Source organism: Peromyscus californicus, unplaced genomic scaffold, assembly GCF_007827085.1.
Source record: "Peromyscus californicus insignis strain IS unplaced genomic scaffold, ASM782708v3 Scaffold_14__1_contigs__length_90479793_seg_2, whole genome shotgun sequence".
Taxonomy (NCBI): domain Eukaryota; kingdom Metazoa; phylum Chordata; class Mammalia; order Rodentia; family Cricetidae; genus Peromyscus; species Peromyscus californicus.
This window is the reverse complement of record NW_026294436.1, coordinates 48256542-48276474: the sequence shown is the minus strand read 5'-3', so window position 1 is coordinate 48276474 and position 19933 is coordinate 48256542. Positions and strand designations below refer to the sequence as shown.

Here is a 19933-nt window from a genome sequence, read left to right as displayed (position 1 = left end):
TGCACAAGACAGAATTGCTAATACAAATGTAGACGCCCAACAGGCATTTTGAGTATTATAAAGCAAACAGTAACGTCAGCAGGAAGGACTTAAGAAACCCAACTTCTCTGAATGTTTTTAAAAAAGAAAGACGGCCCACCGGGCGGTAGTGGTACATGCCTTTAATCCCAGCACTTGGGAGGCAGAGCCAGGCAAATCTCTATGAGTTTGAGGCCAGCCTGGGCTACCAAGTGAGTTCAAGGAAAGGCGCAAAGCTACACAGAGAAATCCTGTCTCGGAAAAAAAAAAAAGAAAGAAAGAAAGAAAGAAAGAAAGAAAGAAAGAAAGAAAGAAAGAAAGAAAGAAAGAAAGAAAGACAGCAAATCCTCTTGGTTAGTGAGCAATTTTTACTTTGAAGTTTTACCTGTATTAATTTTTTTTATAAACATCTTGGGATTGGAAGTAGAGTACATGCCACATAGGAAGACCTGGGTTTACTCCCAGCACCTAATCAATAAATCAGAACTTAATACTCATTTGCGTATGTGTATTTAATAAAAAAAAATTCCAAGGTTATTTGAACCTTGGAATAGTCCCAAATAATTCAGGCCATAAGGTTAGCAGTCAGTTTCTAGATGTGGGTAAATTTCAGTAGTGTTTTCTCTAAGACTTTTTATGAGCTAAGATAACTATGATCAAATTTTTACTTTCAATGATATATAATCCTTGCCTCTGTTAAAGAAACTATTGTTAAAGAAAGTTCTCTGTGAAAAGCAAGGTTTCACAACAGAAAGAATAATTTTCAAGCCTCATCAGAAGCATGGGTTATAAGATTGGGGCTTGGAATAGAGCGCTTTCCTAGCAGGCCACATTTGATCCTCAGAGCACAATTAATGAATCAAAACTTGATATTCATTTGCATATAGTAGTTCAATAAAAACAAACAAAAAATATATTATTTGAACTGTGAACTAATCCTAATGTTCTATCATTGACAAAGAGAATTTGAGCAAATCATTCAATGTCTTTGGTTTTCACTTTTTCAAACTTAAAAGCTTTCTATCTAATACATCATGTTTGATTTGATAGCCTAACTAGAATTCTAGGGTTCTGTTCATGAAGTATGCTTTGTATCTGTCCCAGACCTTTTGAAATGTCCACTAGTGTATTAGCCAGCCCTGCAAACAAACTTGACAGCTGCTAATCATGTCTGTGATTCTTTTCAGACCAAAGTCTGCAGTGTTACAAAATGCCCGGATTTTGCTATCTCTGGACAGTGGGAAGTGGTCACTCTCCACGAAGGGAAGCAAAGCTCAGCTATATTTGACGCTGTCATGGTCTGCACTGGCTTTCTAACTAACCCGCACTTGCCCCTGGATTCCTTCCCAGGTACAGAATTTTCTACCAGTTACCTTGAATTGTCTCAAGGGACCCATCCTGATATGTGGTTGATCCCAGGATGAATTCTTGGGGCTCTTCCATTAAATAGTTAAAATTGTGCCAAGTGGAACTTTGCCTAGCCAGACTTTTTTTTTTTTTTTTTTGGCTTTCAAACGAATTGTGAATGCAGACGAGAACAGTGGATAACACACTAAGCAGGTTTCTGCTTCACTGAGGTTCAGTGCTCCTCCTTAAGTGACAGGCAGTATTTAGTCTTCTGAAATTCGGGGTGCTTACACAACATGTTGACCTCAGCAGCTGCTGCACACTGCCAAACCTGGGTTTAAAGAACACAAAGAGCAGTGTCTTGGAATAACAGAGTGAGAAACCTGGTATGTGCTTGCCTGCTCACCTCCCTGGGTTAAACGAGAGCTTCCTGGCGCTGGAGCAATAGTCAGAAGGGAAATTAATCTTAGGATTCAAGTTAAGACATTATCAGGTCTCGGTTCCTTTACCTAGCTTTTGCAACCATAATTCATGTTACTCTATGCCAAATTTCACTTCTATATCAACTCAAGGAAATAGAAAATTCAAGGGCTTGAAGGTTTATTTCGCCTGCAGTAACTTTCAAAAGTTAGAGAAAGAAATTCTTCTCCAGATCATCTAGATATGACCTGAAGTGATCCCAAGATCCATCTTACAGTATCTCACCTACTTCCAGTGGGCCTGGATCTGCCCCAGAGCTCACTCAGCTCAGGTCCGCAGAGGAGAAGTAGAACCTGAAAACTACCCTACAACAGAATTGCAACAAAGAACCAAGGTGGACCTCTTCCCAATGCAGGAAGCTTCCCTAAGCAAGCTGAGCCCGGGCCAGGCTCAGCAGGGAAAGATGCTTTCTGTGTACATGTGCTGTCACCCAAGTGTATACACACACACACACACACACACACACACACACACACACACACACACACACTAAAATAAGCAGTGATCTCCAAGCTTCTACTTGGACACATTCAGTAACAGACTCTCATCAGCCCTCAAGGTGACATAACACTTGGCATTCTTGCCTACAGATCAAAGCCTTGAAAAGCCAGCCAGCCATTCAAATCTCTCTAAAGGAGCTCCCAGTATAAGATCGCCCCCAAGAACTCAGGAAGCTCTATAGTACAGACAAAAAAAAAAGGCATATTCTCAGTACTCGCAATATATTATACTAAATACTAACAACACAGAAGTGAATACAGCATGTAACTAGTATTAAAGACATGAGCAGAGATTTTACTGAAGTTTGGTATAGGAATCACAACCTACATAAGACCCAGAGTAACACCAGTAGTCCAAACTCAGAGACTTGTTCTGGATCTGCCCTGGGAGCTATATCAGAAGCCTTGTCAGATCAGAATAGAGCAGACTATGAATGCATGCAAGTCACTGTGTCTGGTTTGAACTGGATGCGCTGCCAATCTGAAAAGCACACACTAAGCCACATGGCTCACCAGACCACAGTCTTTGGCCTTTTCCCTCACCTTTCAAGGCCTCTGGGGTGGGGAGTCGCTGACAAACAGAGAAAGTCAGATCACTTTGTCCAAATGTGTGTATCACAAATCAAGTGAAGAGGGCTGCATAAAGACCACAGCCCTTGTATCATTCTCGTCAGGCACTACCTATGGGAAACCCGTGGCTCATGATGCTCAAGGAGGCTCTGAGCTCCAAGACTGATTCTGACTTGAAATGGAGACCTCTCAACTCTGCCATCTCCTCCCTGCTTTGGGGTGGTTATGAACCAAAAATTTAAATTCAGTGGAAATATCCAAAATATTCATCACAGGTTCTGAAACCAGTTCCAAAGAGGGGTTCTCAAGAGTCTTTGTAAAAAAAAAAAATATATCACAATTAGAATTAGTGTACCATTTCCCCAAAAATAATTAGTTTTATTTCTTTAGCTACATGCATTCTAGCATTTGTTAACACAGCTGTATTCACCTCCTGTAAATTCTTACTCTGTCCTCCTGTGAGGTAAGAGGGGAAGATATTGATCCATAGGAGACTCACTTGGTCTCAGATTTGTCCATTTGTAACCCAAACAGCCTGAGTGGGAGACATTCTAGGGTAACTTACAGGTCTGGAGACAACTCTATGGTCCATCTTGGGTTTTCCAGTTGTCCTTTCCTGAATGGTCTCTGAACTATATGGAGTTCCTGAACTTCATTAATACTTGAACTTGGTAAAAAATCTGTACCAAATACTAAATGATCTTAATTGTGGTTAAGTTTTGATCAGGATTTGTGCTAGAGTGTGAATGATTCAATGGGAACTTAAGACAGCCACTTCCTACAATCACGTGTGCTTCTCCTCAGAGCCCAGATGTCTTATCCTTGTGCTACAAAGGCCAGGGTCTCTGTTGAGCACATATTACTTCTGATTGTGCAACTCAGCCTTGAGAGGATTTTCCAAAAGCTTTCTGTTTGCATTGGATATCTCAATAGGATTTGGCACCAACTGCCTGAGCTATCTAGTGAGCCAAGGAGGTGTGGTCTTGGTGTCACACACACACACACACACACACACACACACACACACATACACACACACACACACACACACACACACACACACACACACACACACACGGCCCTTTTTTTCTCTGAGTCAACTCTGACTCAGCGATCTCAGCCTTTACTTTGGACCAACAGCAAACATCTCCATTTTATGAGAACCCTTGTGAAGGGGGACCATGGTTCATTGATCTTATTCCCCCACCCCATATCATCTAGCACAATGCCTGGCATGTAGCCAGGGTCCCCAGAAAGTTTGGTGAATAAAATCGGTGATTCACTTCTCTGCTCCTGTTTATAAAAAGCCATACCACATAAATAAATCACCTGCCGACTAGAACACCACCCTTCCTCTTTTGTGCAGTATGTCTTATGTCACAGTGTTTCAGCTTAGTACTTAATCATTTAGCAAGAAAGAGCCCTGTCCAATGAGATAATTAACCCTTTTGCCCATAATCACATAAGTAATCAAGTACATAATTGCCAGATATTTTCTAAAGTTGTATGTTCATATTCCAGAGTTTCTCAAACTAGAGTATCCTAGTATTAATAAAAGAAGCCTAAATCATCTTTCAAGGTGTTACCAAGGAAAAAATATTTATGCTTCACTTACCGATTTTATAAGTTCTCTATGTGCTTTTGTTTTCTCTGTAGGCATAAAAAATTTTAAAGGGCAGTACTTCCACAGCCGAGAATATAAACATCCGGACATATTTAAAGACAAACGAGTTCTTGTGGTTGGAATGGGAAATTCTGGCACAGATATTGCGGTGGAGGCCAGCCACTTAGCAAAAAAGGTACCCCTCTTGGTGTAACCTAATGAAACCTTCATCTTAACATGTATGTCCCAGCCAAATTGTTTGACATTATGATAAATGTCATAATTTATTTGGTTCAAATCTGCCGTTTACATTCTCACTGAAGGGCTGATTTGGGCCTTTCTACTGTCTTGTCTTTATTTCCTCTTTGCCCCACCAGCCCCCTCCTCCTGCAGTGATCTTTCTCTTACATTGTAAAATACATTTACATTTGGCACAAAGTGAGCTTTCCCTAGTCAGGATGTGCCAAACACTGTGCTGGGCCCAAACCAACAAAATTAAGATCCACTCTCATGGAGCATGAAGCTGTAGGGGAAACAGATGCCAGATAAATTAGTGAAAAAAACCATGAAGAAAGAATATTGAGGGCTCCTGACTTAGAGATCTCCCCTGTTACTTTGGACAAAGGAGTTGATGAATGGTTCATTCACTAGAACATTGGTTAATTGGTTTGAAGAGACTTAGCAATTTGGTGACATTGTCCCAAAAGAAAAGAAAGGACCTCCTGAAAACAAAACTTAGAAGGGGTGGGACCACTATAATCTCCACCTGTGGGAACATTGTTTGTCTTTCTCTAATTACCTGGAAATTTCTGTAACCATAAAACATGCTTTGACATTTATCTTGTCATTTCTGAATTAACAAAAAAAAAATGCCCCCCCCCTCGGTTTACAGCAGAATTGGTGTCTACCATTCTATATCACGACAAAGAGGCAGCATCAGTCAGTGCAAATAGCCCATATCAGAACCTTGGATGGGCCTGAGGCTCTTAGCATGTTTCCAGGGCTGTGTCCACTGATCTATGATGTTATAAAGTTATGCAAAAATAACAACACTGTCTGTAGCCTTCATGCATCACTTAAGTAGGAGAAAAAGCAATCTGTTCAGTCTGTTTGTATTAGCAAACAACAGATTGAGTAGCCAAATGTTTTGCTTTCTGAACAGTTATCCAGAAAATTACTTTTTGTGTAGATATCAAAACACTATTATCTTAGCTTGATCAGCTAGCCAATGAATGAAAAGGCCAAATGGCCAATATGGCTGAGAAAGAAGGACAGGTGGAGGGAAGGAAGGAAGGAAAAGGGAAAGGAAGGCTTGTATTGATATCACCTTTGTAGACAACTCCCAATTTCCACCACGCCCTGTTCTCATTGCCTACACCTCCAGTGAGTAAATAAAATTACAACCAAATGTCTGTTGCCTTCTCATATGATACTTAAAGCTCCCCGTAAGTTGCTATTGTCTCTCAAGTCTGGTAAACAATGAGTATTCAATAATACACTCTGTGCTGTTTTAATACTCGGTATATTCAAACAATTAGAAGAACAAGACTATCTTGTCAGGTGCGCATGTTCACAATATCAGACATCAACCTTCAACCCCTGTAACTCTTCGGTTGATTCTAGGTTTTTCTCAGCACCACCGGAGGGGCATGGGTGATCAGCCGAGTCTTTGATTCAGGTTACCCGTGGGACATGGTATTCATGACACGATTTCAGAACATGCTCAGAAATTTTCTCCCAACTCCAATTGTGAGTTGGTTGATATCAAAAAAGATGAACAGCTGGTTCAACCATGTGAATTACGGTGTGGCTCCAGAAGACAGGTAAATGTATCTGACGTACATAATTGTGTAATAACAATTAGTGAAAAAGGAGGCCATGAATGTGAAGGAGAGTGGGAGGGGTGTATGTGAAGGTTTTGAGTGAAGAAAGGGGAGGGAGAAATGTTGTAATTATATTATAATCTCAAAAACCAAACATAACAAAAACCTTCACCAACAGATCTCTAGAATGTGCTTGTCTCATATAACAGAGACGTGACACTATTGGGCAGTAATTACCAATCCTTCTCTCTCCCTCTGCTGGCAAGTTCTGCTCTCTTCTTGGATGAGTTTGTTTTAGATATTTCATGAAAGTGTTAACATGCAGTGCTCACCCTTCTTTGACTGGCTTATTGGAGGATTTCCTTATATTTATAGAGTAAATAATACTCCATTGTATGCATAAATTGCATTTTCTTTATTTAGTATTTTTTTCTTGGAAATTTGGGCTATTGCCAGGACATGATTAATGTGAGTAATGCTACAATAAACAAAAAAGTACTTTAAAAAAAAAAAGTTTACTCACGAATAGGCGTGAACTAGCAAGTGCTCAGTATTTCTGAATTCCACCTTGCCAACAACTCTTTAAGGTAAGCATTATTATTATATTCTCTCTGTTAGTGTGAAAAAACTCTAGTCACTTTGCCCGAGCTCATTTAGTAGGAGGTTGGGCCTCAGATCCAGCAAACAGAAGATAACAATCTGTCTTTGCCTTTTGCATTGTTTCACTAGGGGAGCCGGTTTGGGGAGGGGTGCTGAGTCTCAGCAGACGCCCTAAGGTCTCTTTGTAGTGACAGTGCCTTCTTGCCTTTGTGACCATTTTGATTTCAGTCTAACCTTTAATTAAAACCTGTAGCTTATCCCATTAGAAAGAACCAAGTGTCACTTTGTCATTCATTAAGTTTAGACAATTGTATTAGAGGAACAGAGCTGGTATATATTTGGTCATTCATTTGTCTATATGGAGATTTATTAGAGTGGCTTACAGGCTGTGGTCCAGCTAGTCCAACCATGGCTGTCTGCGGGTGGAAAGGCCAGAAATACAGAAGTTATTCAGTCTGCAAGGTTGAATGTCTCAGATGGACTTCAGTGAATGTCAGAATCCCAAAGAAGTGGGCTCTTACTCCACCAGTGCAGGAGTGGACTTGCCAGACAGGAGAAGGGCCAGCAGGCAAAGAGCAAAGACTTCTTTCTTTATCTAAGCTGCCACAAGAAGGTGTGGCCTGGATTTAAGATGGGTCTTCTGACCTCAAGCAATCCAGTTAACTAAAAATCCCTCACCAGTGTCCCCAGTAACTTGGGCTTTTAGTTAATTCCAGATGTAGTCAAGTTGACAACCAAGAATAGCCATCACAACAATTCAAATTCATTGCCAGGTACACTGCAAATCCTCTCTGGTCTCCTCCAGATATCATTCCAGACCAATATGGACCTGTGGCCCGAGACCACAGTGGTGATAGGCAGGGACTCTCTGTTTGCTCTCCTCTTACCAGTTCTCTCTATTGTCCTCACATCTTTCCTTATTTCCCTCTTCTACCTCTAGATCTCTCCAGAGCTCTAACTCTTTCTGCCAACGCTTTTTCTGTCCTTAGTTTTATCTAGCCCAGCTGGTGGCTGGCAGGACTGAGGAAACACAATTCCTCTCTCTTTGATGTAGTCAGTCTTTTTCCATTTCCGAAATTCCCACAGCCGACATTTTCGTATGCTTTTTCACTCTACCTAAGTGTCAGTACCTGTACTTTTCAGAGGAACAGAAGAAATCCCGGAAGGACCATTTGAGTTGTCCAAACTCTGTCGAGCACACACTATAAAAGAAACTATGCTTACGACCTCCAACTCTCTCTGTTTCCATTTTGCTATACTATCTCTTTCTGGGAATTCACCACAATCCATAAACACGTTCAACTCATAGCAAAGCGACTCAACAAAAATGTTTTTCTCTGTTGAGAAGGGGGTGTGCCAGAAAAAGATAATGCTGTTTGTGTTCCTTTGGCATACAATGGTGATTTCCTTACACAATTATTCTCTGGGAGGAGGGAGAACGATATAGAAGGGCAGAAGTCCTTGCCAGATATGGGCTTCCCAGTCTCCCTTGTGGTCTTTTAGCATTCTGCTGTCTCTAGAATGATAGCAGTAGCTGAATGGTGAAAATCAGCTAGAGAGAGGCTGCAGAAGGCGCTGGCCGCCTCCTCAGCTCTCAGACCCTCGTAAGTGGTCAACACATTTCTTAACCCTTCGATACGGTTCAGCCCCTTCCAAGACTGGCGGCTCTGGTCCAGCCAAGAGAAGAGGAAAGAGGGCACTGACTCCACTGCTGACCTGCAGATCTCGCTGCTCATGCTTCTGTTTAGGGTTCAGCTGAGAGAGCCCGTGCTAAATGATGAGCTGCCAGGCCGTATCATCACCGGAAAAGTGTTGGTCAAGCCAAGCATCAAGGAGGTGAAGGAAAACTCTGTCATATTTAACAACACCCCAAAGGAAGAGCCCATCGACATCATCATCTTTGCCACTGGCTACACCTTTGCTTTCCCCTTCCTCGACGAATCGGTAGTGAAAGTTGAGGACGGGCAGGCATCGCTGTACAAGTACATCTTCCCTGCACATCTGCCGAAACCAACTCTGGCTGTGATTGGCCTCATCAAACCCCTGGGCTCCATGGTACCCACAGGCGAAACACAAGCTCGGTGGGCTGTTCAGGTCCTAAAAGGTAACTGTGGGAGAAATAGCTGGGCACATTTATTACGTTGTTGTCTGCTATGCGAACATTAATACTGGAAATTAAAAATGGAATCCATTCAGTAAGAGTTATTCTGGCATAGTGACTTATGTCATCACAACACAAATGATAAATCGGGGATTAAAAAGACATGTGCCTCCCTATTATTTTGACTGAATCAACTGGTTCAATAAAAATTAAAGGTTCGGTCAATTAAATGGCATCATTCGATCAAACCAGGTTTGAGGTTCTGTCACATTAAGTAGCTAGTAAGATGGCCAAATATTCACCTTGTTAGGCAGCAGTATTAACGCCAGGAACACACCACCAGTCAGCGCAGGCGACAACTGACACGTGCAGAAGGACAGGTAAGTAGCTGGGTACCAGAAAGATGAAAGATACACAATGACAAAGCAACCATACCTCTCAGTCAAAACCTAGAGCTAAAGTTAAATTGCACCGTCATGTGTTTATTTTATAGGTGCAGCTACAGTACCACCACCAAGTGTCATGATGGCGGAAGTCAATGAAAGGAAGAAAAACCAGCACAGCGGGTGAGTAGACTGATGGGTGTCCTTTATGAATGATAGTGTAATTGGTGAAACAGTTAAGTGGGGATGAGCTTTACACTCCAAAGAGAAGTGCCTGAGACTGAAGAAAAACTTAAGAGAGCCTGTGTATGGAGAGAGGAGGCAAAGGGCTAAATGGAGGCATCGTTAAATTCCTAGAATCATCTAGCATCACCCGGACTCACCCCACACCTCACAATCAGCAGGCAGAGTGTGTGCTTCCTGGGAGGCTCTGTCTACTCAAGAGGTCTCTACTGGCTTTATTATTTTCATCCAAATTGTTAACTCTAAAGCAAGAGTCAGTTGGCTTTGCCCTTTGGAACAGACCCACTGACCTACTTTTTCATTTTCATTTTCAAATAGTTGTTGAAGATAAAGATTTTGCAATTTTTGTTAAATAAAATTTAAACCAGGGTGACTGTATGTGGTTTTGTTTCAAGGCAGCCATGCTCACTCATTGTGCATTGTCAATGGCTGCCTCTGTGTTACCATAAAGACATCCTGCAGTAGACACAGAAGCCCTGTAATGGCCCCCAAAGCTGTTAGCATTTCCAGTGGGCCTTCTTCAGAGGGGGGTGCTGCTCATGCTCTGCTCTTCATGCCCACTCAAGGGCCAAAGGGAATGGAAGAGATATGGGCAACAAGGAAGAGACCCATGACTATTGTCTGCTATGGCTCCCGAGCAGCAAAAATACCTCTGACTTTATCTGTTTCACTGCCAAGCAAATCTTTACTTGAAGATCTAAAGGGCTCTATGGAAGATTTTTTTTAAAAGAAGGAAGAATTTTTAAAGTGAGCTAGTAGGATTACTCCATTTGTAAAGTGCCTTGCAAGCATCAAGACTTGAGTTTGGTCCCCAGAATACACTGAAAAAAAAAAAGCCATCTGTACCGCCAAACGCTTTCAATCCCCAGTGCTGAGAGGCAGAGTCCTAGGGCTCACTGACTGGTCAGCCTAACATACTTGGTAATTTTTCAAAAAAGGCTCTGTTTTCAAGAACTGGCCTGAGGAACAACGCCCCAGATTATCTTCTTGCCTCTACACACATACACACACACACACACACACACACACACACACACACACACACACACACACATACACACACCTGCATATACAAATGCAGCCACACACTACGAACATTCACACACTTGTGTACACACACTAAGAAATTAGCCAAATTCATTGGCTTATACCTGTAATCTCAGTGCTTGAGAGGCTGCAGCAGGAGGATTGCTGCAAGTCTGAAGCCAGCCTGGGATACACAGTGAAACTCTGGCCAGTTTGACATTAAGAATAAGTCTTTTTTTTTAATTACTCCATTTTAATAACTGACTTATCTCATTCATAGATTCTCACATTTCAAATGTTGCTCTATCCTTGTCTAGGCATTAAGGTCCAAGACAATAAAAGCGCTGTAGATATTTCTTCTCTAAAAGGTGGGGTGGGTGTATGTGTATGTGTGTGCCTGCATCTCATGCATGCAGAGGCCTTCAGAGGCCACAAGAGAGCATCTGATCCCTGGAACTAGAGATACAGGCAATTATGAGCTCCCATGTGGGTGCTGGGAACCAAACTTAGGTCCTCTACAAGAACAGTAAGAACCCTTAACTGTTGAGCCATCTCTCCAGTCCTGACTTTTTTTTTTTTTTTCGTTAATCCTCAGTCTAGAATAGGGCCTTGTCGCATTATAGGATGCCAGTATAATGGATAAATAATTAGAACTACTGGATAATGTAGAATCTTCCTGCCACAAAAGTCAGCCAACGAGTCAAAGGGCTAATAGTAGAGGTATGAGAATTTCACTCTGTGGAATTTTGTGGCTCATCATATTGTACAAATGAAGAAATAATTGAGCTTTAAGAAAGAATGAAAGCCGGGCGGTGGTGGCGCACGCCTTTAATCCCAACACTCGGGAGGCAGAGCCAGGCGGATCTCTGTGAGTTCGAGGCCAGCCTGGGCTACCAAGTGAGTTCCAGGAAAGGCGCAAAGCTACACAGAGAAACCCTGTCTCGAAAAACCAAAAAAAAAAAAAAAAAAAAAAAGAAAGAATGAAGCCAAGTGTGGTGACTCATGACTGTGCTCTCAACACTAGGAGGGGTGAGGCAGGAAGATTGCCATGAGTGAGACACCAGCCTGGGCTACAGTTTGAGACCCTGTCCCAAAGAAACAACAAAAGAAATAGGAAGAGACCACTTTAGATGTCTATGGGCATAATGGAAGAATACATCAGGCTGTTCCTGATCTTGTGGCAGTGTTTGTTTTGGACAAAGTCTCCATTTACTTGTTCTAGAATTATTATCATTGTAACTATCGTTCCTTTTCTTCCCATTCTTCCTATTGGAAAGGTTTGGCTTGTGCTACTGCAAGGCTTTGCAATCAGATTATATTACATACATAGACGACCTCCTGACCTCTATCAAGGCAAAACCGGATCTGCGGGCCATGCTCCTGACCGACCCACGCCTGGCTCTGAGCATCTTCTTTGGCCCGTGCACACCTTACCATTTCCGCCTGACTGGTCCAGGAAAATGGGAAGGAGCCAGAAACGCCATCTTGACCCAGTGGGACCGGACACTGAAAGCCACCAAAACTCGAATTGTACAAGAATCCCCATCTTCCTTTGAAACTTTGTTTAAACTCTTTAGTGTTCTGGCTTTGCTTGTGGCTGTTTTCTTGATTTTCCTGTAAGAAAAGGATCTGACTGGCTTTTCAGATGCATGGAGTATAATGCTCCAATTCCTCTAATGTAACAACTTTCCTTCATAGTCACAAACCATGTTCAGAGAGTGAAGGCCAACCTCTCCTCTCCCCTGATCACCCCACTGGCACCCTGGTTTTGCTGGGCCTCTAACAGCTCCATCAGGTTTAATCCCAAAAGATAATGCCCAACAATTTTTAGGGATCCACGCCCATTTTTAGGGAGGGGCTTCCCCAGGGAATACTCTGAGTACTCTTTCCCCTAAAAACTCTTTTCCTAAATCTTAATGAAAACCCCTAGCTCACCGAATATTGGTTTGCACTAAAATGGTTCTCTGTGGATAGGTGGACTACAAATAAAATGAAAGTAACCCCTTGTGCCAAGTGGTCTTTTGTCCTTTTTTGTGGGCTCGAAGGAAACAAGCTGTGGGTGGCTATGAATAAAGTCCGTAAGAAGATGGGTGGGTCAATGAGCTAGACAGTTTTCAAGGGAGAATATGTCCTTTACCATGCTGCTTTAGGAGACAATGGACTGCCTCTTCTTGAGAGTCAACCCTTCTCACCAGAATTCATTAGAGAAAGAACCCAGCTAAGACACCTCTAATAAAAAGAAAAGGAAAAACCAATGCCAACACCATCTCAAGAGCAGTATTTGACCAGAGTAGAGCCACTTCCTCTCACAGTCACATAGGATGAAAGTGGTACCCTGCCAGGAGCCAGCTTGGGCTCCTTCACCTCATTAAAAGGTTTATAGATGGAGCCTCACCTCACAAGAGAGGTTCAGAGATTGCTGGAGGAGAGGACCAAGGAACTCTGGTGTCAGGCAAGAGTGGGTACTGGGGCTAAATTAAATAAAGATTATTTCACTTTAACCCACCCTGCTGGCTCCCAGGATAATTTCTAACATCCCTCCTGACCCATTTCACTACGTAGCAGACACTCATGGTAGATAACTGTCCCCACTGAGAACATCCTGGATGACTTCTGAAGTGCCCTGCAGTGGAGCTGGTATTTTAGCATCCTTCAGGAATCTAATGAGGATCAGGGAGGTGATGATTAGTGATCAGCATGAGACAGGGCCAGCCAGAATCCCCAGATCACAGTGGCAAAATACTCTGGCTCTCCTGACTCTGTAACTCAGAAGAACTTCTGAAGTGTTCAGTCTCTCGGGGTAATTTTATAGTTTCTGAGCTTGTTTCTAATATACACTCTGAGCACCCCCTGTTGGACTAGTCTGAAATTGAAATATCCATTTCCTATACCAGTGCTCTTGGTCTTTCCACATGCCTAACTTTGGAGGGATGCTTAGAGAAGCAAGCCCAAACCTTAGGACCATGGGCTCCATCACTTTTTAGTTGTATGATGTTGACAAAGTAAGTATGATCTCTTACTTTTCCTAAGCCAGAAGGGTCTATATAGCAAGTTCAAGGGCACCCAGAGCTACATAGTAAGACCCTAGCTACAAAAAAAGTGGAGGGAGGGGAATTCTGCTACAAAAGTGGATGAACCTGTAGGACATTATGCTAAGTGAAATAAACCTGTCATAGGAAGACAGATGCCATATAAAGTATCTATAATTTTCTAATTTATAGAAGCAGAGAGCACAATGGTAGTCATTTGGGGTGAGGGATTGACCATAGGAGAGAATAGTTGTTATACAACGGGTATGAAGTTTCAATTATGTAAGATGAAAAAAATGGATAAATTTGCTGTAAACAGTCCCTACCACTCCTAATCCTATACTGTTCCCTGGATAATTAAGATAGTGTATCTTGAGTTACATGTTTGTGCCTTCTCTGCACACAGACTCGATAAACGAAAGGTGGGTGAGGAACCTGTCAGAGACAATGGATGCTTATGGCCTTCATTGTGGCAGTGGCTTCATGGGGGTATTCAGATTCAAACAACTGCCTACATCACATGTGTGCAGTCTTTTATCAGCCATGTTTCATTAAAGCTACTTTTAAAGTACTGATATTCTGGTAGAGAACAGCTGGCCCAGAGTGAAGGAAGCCAACTTCACCGCCTGCCAGTTTACTTAATGTAAATATTCCCACTATGACTAATGTCTTGTGATGTTGAATTCAGAGCTGGAATACATGCACACACATTCTCTATACAAGCCAGTTCCAACATACCTGTAAGACATTTCAGGGGGATTTTAAAGTACACAATGAATTGTTGAATGTGCATGGGGGGGGCATTCTTGTAAGATATACACTGAAACATCCTGGTGCCATCCTGAGGTTGGCAAATTATTTTTAAGTGGTTTACCAAATGGAAGTTGTGTGTGTGTGTGTGTGTGTGTGTGTGTGTGTGTGTGTGTGTGTGTGAGAGAGAGAGAGAGAGAGAGAATGTATCAAAAGGTTAATGAAGTTGAGCTCCATGGCTCATGCCTGTAATATTAGCACTCTGAAGGGTGAGCAAAAAGGATACATAGAAAGTTCAAGGCCAACCTGGACCTCATAGCAAGAACTCTTATTGGAGAGAGGACTTAATTATTTTAGTATTGAGAGTTTAATTATTTAGTGTTGAAGATGAGGGATGCATTTGTATTCATTGATGAAAACTATTTAACTTTTCTCAATTTTTTTTAAAAATAATCTGTTGCTCAGAAAACATTCCATATTAAAATCTGGATTTGCAGCTTCTACTGAAAGAGATGCCTAGCTAAAAGTGGTGGTGCACACCACTAGTCCAGGCACTCACTCAAGGAAAGAGGATCCCAACAATTTCAGGCTAGCCTGGGCTACGCAGCAAGACCTAGGAGAGGAGAGGTAGGGGGGAAGCAAGGAAGGGAGGGAAGGAGAGAGGAGAGGAGGGGTAGGCTGAGACTAAAGCCTCAGCATATTGAGCTTCTATTCCCACATGACAGCATTTAGCTAAACTGAGCAAACCACTGGGCTTCCCAGTTGGGTCTTGCTATCCACCTTTATTCATGTTGGCTTCCTGACTCCTTCAGGTATTTGCATTTCTGATTTCTGGTTCAGAAAATGGTCAATGAACTATGGTGGAGAACATCCCTTAGCAACAACAATCCTAGATGGAACACCATCACTATGGCGGCTTCCAAGCATTGAGGGAAAATAAGAGCCAGCCCTGCTTCCCTGGTATTTCTACTGCAGCTCCTTCCTCAGTCGCCCTTCCTGTACCCAGACAAATGTCTAGAGAAAAAGGATTTTTTTTTTTAAATCTTCTCAAACACAGTTTATCAGCTCCCTCTGCTGACCCAAGCTGAGGGACACACCCACTTGAACTGCTTGTGAATCCTGAAAAAGCAACATTACACTTCTGGGAATAGGAAAGAATGGAAGAGTGTGGTGGTCGGAATTATTTTCTCCCTTTTTGACAGCTCTTAAGATGCCCAGTAAAAGACTGGGTGGGGCACCAAAGTACCCTCCACTAAGAAGGCTGCGAGTTTGGCTCCCTCTAAAGGCAACAAGGACAGTTTACCAGTGCTTTGCATGTGCCAGCTAGCCTAGACTACCTGGTAAATTCCAGACCTGGTCAATTTCTATCCCTGGGAAGGGGTGGGTGGGCAAGGTGGCTTGTACTAGAGGACTGTGGGACATGAGTAAGGATGTTGACTGAGGAATGCCACCCAAGGCTGTCTTCCGGCTTTCAAACGAACTTACACATGTGAACACACATGGAGAACATAAAATGTGCTAAGTGTAGAGGCACATACCTGTAATCCCAACCATTTAGGAGGCTGAAGCCAGAGGCCAGAATGAGTAACACAGTGAGACTACATCTCTAAATATTTTTTAAAGGGCTAGTTATGCATCTTAGTGGCAGAGCTCCCGTCTAGCATGTGTGAGGCCCTGGGTTCAATCTCCAGGACTACAAGAACGAAAGAGCTTGTCCAGTGGTGAAGGCCTCCTATGAGAACATGCCTCCCACAAAGGATCTCCTTCATCCTTCTCCAGAAAGGTCTCAGTTCCTACTTGGCATATATGAAATGCCCAGGATGTTTTACAATTCCCCACAATCTTTAGCCATGCACAAACAGTAACTGTGGTAGTTTGTATAAAAATGGCAAGCAGGGCAGTGGTGGTGCAAACCTTGAGTCCCAGCACTCAAGAGGCAGAGGCAGGTGGATCTCTGTGAGTTCTAGGCAAGCCTGGTCTACAGAGAGAGAGTTCCAGGGCAGCCAAGGCTACACGCATGGAGAGACCCTGTCTCAAACAACCAAAAAAAAATTGGCCCCCATAGGCTCATATGTTTGAATGCTTAGTCATTAGGGAGTAGCACTACTTGAGAAGGATTAGAAGGTGTGGCCTTGTTGTAGAAAGTTTGTCACTGGGGGTGGGCTTCAAAAGCCAAACCCAGGCCCACTGTGACTCTCTCTTCCTGCTGCCTGTGGATCCAGGCAGCGAAAGAGAACTCTCAGCTCCTTCTCCAGCACCATGTCTGCCTGTGAGCTGCCATGCTCCCCACCATGATGATAATGGACTCACCCTCTGAAACTGTAAGCAAGCTCCAGTTAAATGTTTTCTTTTATAAGAGTTGCCTTGGTCATGGTGTCTCTTCACAGCAATAGAACAGTGAACAAGACAGTAGCCTTGTGTTATGATTATTCCACTGCCCTATGCCAGACTGCCGGAAGAAAAGTAAGACTTGTAAGAGACTGGTCCTTTAGGAAGAAACACACTGAAAGCACCCTGGATCAAGATGAGCAGGAAACTGTCCCAACAAATATATTTTGGATAAAAAAAAAAACAAAGAAAGTATTTTTACCTAAACCCATTTAGCCCCACAACTCTTTAAACAGGGAAAAGAGAGTTTGACAGCATCGTACCTGGTGCATACTGACTTTAGAGAGCTTCCACATTATTATTTTCATGGGTCTCTCCATTCAGCTTAAAATCTTTTGCTTTGTCTCCAGATTTTACTGTTCGTGTAACCAAACTCAACGGCTCACACCTAGATGAGTTCAAAGCCCAAACAAGGGAGACCAAGAAATAAAAGAATGGGAAAAGACTTCATTAGCTGTAGCACCTAAGGAGAACATGGAAATTACTTCAAAGCAATGTCTTTTTCCAACAAAGAAAATGAGGATTTTATTCAAAGATTCTAGACAGATTCACATAGAAAAATACACTAGTGGCCAGCACATTCCCAGTCATGTTCAATTCAACTGTATGTTTCTGAGCATATTTAGTTAAAACCATAGTTCAACAAAGAAAAATAATGGATGGTAACACTTGGGCCATGATTAATGTGATGATTTGAATAGTAATGCCCCCCATAGACTCTTGTGCTTGAATGCTTTGTCCATAGAGAGTGGCACTACTAGGATGTGTGGCCTTGTTGGAGTAGGTATGCCTTTGTTAGAGGAAGTGCATCACCAGGGGGCTGAGCTCAAAACCAGGCCTACTGGCTCAAACTTCTCCTGCTGCCTGTGAATCAAGATGTGGAACACTCAGTGCCTCTCCAGCACCATGTCTGCCTGAGTGTTGCCACGATGATAATGGACTGAACCTCTGAAACTATAAGCCAGCCCCAATTAAATGTTTTTCCTTTATAGGAGTTGCCATGGTCATGGTGTCTCTTCACAGCAATAGAAACCCCAACTAAGACAATTAGCTTACATCATGAAGATATGAGGAATACTTTGGGTATAAATACTTTCTTTTCTCAGAGAGGATTCAGTAGCAGCCAGGACCTTACTTTGCTATGGGATGTTCTGTATGGCAAATGTGTTGCTGATTGGTCAATAAATAAAACACTGATTGGCCATTGGCTAGGCAGGAAGTATAGGCGGGACAAGGAGGAGAATAAAGCTGGGAAGTGGAAGGCTGAGTCAGAGAGACATTGCCAGCCGCCATGATGAGAAACAGCATGTGAAGATGCCCGTAAGCCACGAGCCATGTGGCAAGGTATAGATTAATGGAAATGGATTAATTTAAGATATAAGAACAGTTAGCAAAAAGCCTGCCACGGCCATACAGTTTGTAACCAATATAAGTCTCTGTGTTTACTTGGTTGGGTCTGAGCTGCTGTGGGACTGGCAGGTGAGAGAGATTTGTCCTGACTGTGGGCCAGGCAGGAAAACTCAAGCTACATTACTTGGTGACTTAATACAGTTTGACCCAAACGGTGTTGCCTCACTTAGATACTAATGGTTTTATTTACCCACTGAATCTCAGTTATCCCTGGGTCCATACTCACTCCCTGCACTGAGAGGTCCATGGGGCACAATAGTAGATGGATTCCTTTGCTGCTAGTCCATTTCACTCGTATACTTTTCACTTTACCAATTTAACCAACAACCACTTCTCTTGTGTCTTTGAAAGACAGAGCAGAGCAGAGATCTGACAACTTCAGACCTTCACTTAGTGGCCTAGCAATTCAAGTGTTCTTCTTGGTGAAGGCCATTTGTTCCTGGTTAAAAAACTCTCTTAGGGTTTGTAATGCTGTGACCAAACACGATGACCAAAAAGCAAGTTGGGGGAGAAAGGGTATATTTGGCTTACACTTCCACATTAATGTTCATTGTTGAAGGAAGACAGGACAGGAACTCAAACAGAGCAGGATCCTGGAGGCAGGAGCTGGTGCAGAGGCCATGGAGGAGTGCTGCTTACTGGCTTGCTTCCCCTAACTTGCTCAGCTTGCTTTCTTACAGAACCCAGGACCAGTCCAGGGATGGCACCACTTACCACTGATGATCACTAATTGAGAAAATGCCTTACAGCTTAGTACCATGGAGACCTTTCCTCAACTGAGGCTTCTCTCTCTCTCTGATGACTCTAGCTGGTGTCAAGTTGACACACACACCACCAGCCAGCACAGAAGCAAATGGTGGCTCCTTCTCAACTCAAGGGAATCTACAGTTGTGTTTGCCTACTTGTTTTCACATCCCATGTTAAACCTAACTCTGTGAGATACCTTTTCTAGAGAGGAGGTAGGGCAGGAGGCGATGAGTGATCCGAGAATGGACACCAAGTAAATATTCTTGTGCTCAGCGCTTTGTTTAAGACACAATCCTTTGATGTGGGTTTTTTCTCTTCTCCTGTTTTACTCTTCTTTGGGTTTTATGAGGTCTTGCTATGTAGCTGTGTCTGGCTTGGTACTAGTACGTAATCCAAACTGATCTCAAATGCACTGCAATCCTTTAACATCAGACAACTGAGCACAGGGATAACAGTTATGAATCAGCACTCTCAGCTTTGGGATTTATCTTTTCTTATACAAATACTGTATCTCAGAGTGTTTTTCTAGTTTTCTTTGGGTCCAACGATTAGTCAAAGTTCAAACCCTGTTTGCTATTTCTGAGGTCCATTCTCCTTTCACCCTAGCTTGCTATAAAGTAAAAGACTCCCAAATAAACTCAGTTAAAATGGAAGGGCTACAGATTTGGAAATACACAATGAGCCAGGAAACCTCCCACCCCAACTTCTCAATGGGTAAGTTTGGAACAGGAAGCGCTGAGAAATCCCTCACTGCAACCAATGGAGTCTGGGAAGTCTGAGGACTCAGAATTTCTCCTGGCTCCTTTTACTCAGCAAATCCACTTTGTATTTGTACCTGGTGCTTCTGACCTGACTGTGAGGCAAGTTACAAAGCCACAGAGACAGAGTCCCCCAAGCCCACCTGATGGTGCGACA

At 42.7% G+C, this 19933-nt stretch overlaps 1 protein-coding gene across 2 annotated transcripts in view; it reads left to right on the top strand.

The window, feature by feature from the left end:
* Fmo1 (flavin containing dimethylaniline monoxygenase 1) overlaps positions 1–12702 on the top strand; it is a 31424-nt gene extending 18722 nt beyond the window's left edge. For both annotated transcript variants that reach the window (XM_052737411.1, XM_052737412.1), the window contains 6 exons: positions 1206–1368; positions 4572–4714; positions 6142–6341; positions 8690–9045; positions 9536–9608; positions 11972–12702. In XM_052737411.1, the coding sequence (XP_052593371.1) occupies positions 1206–1368; positions 4572–4714; positions 6142–6341; positions 8690–9045; positions 9536–9608; positions 11972–12314 (1278 nt within the window). In that variant the 3' untranslated portion in view covers positions 12315–12702. The remainder of the gene's footprint in view (positions 1–1205; positions 1369–4571; positions 4715–6141; positions 6342–8689; positions 9046–9535; positions 9609–11971) is intronic.
* The last annotated feature ends 7231 nt before the right edge of the window (positions 12703–19933 follow it).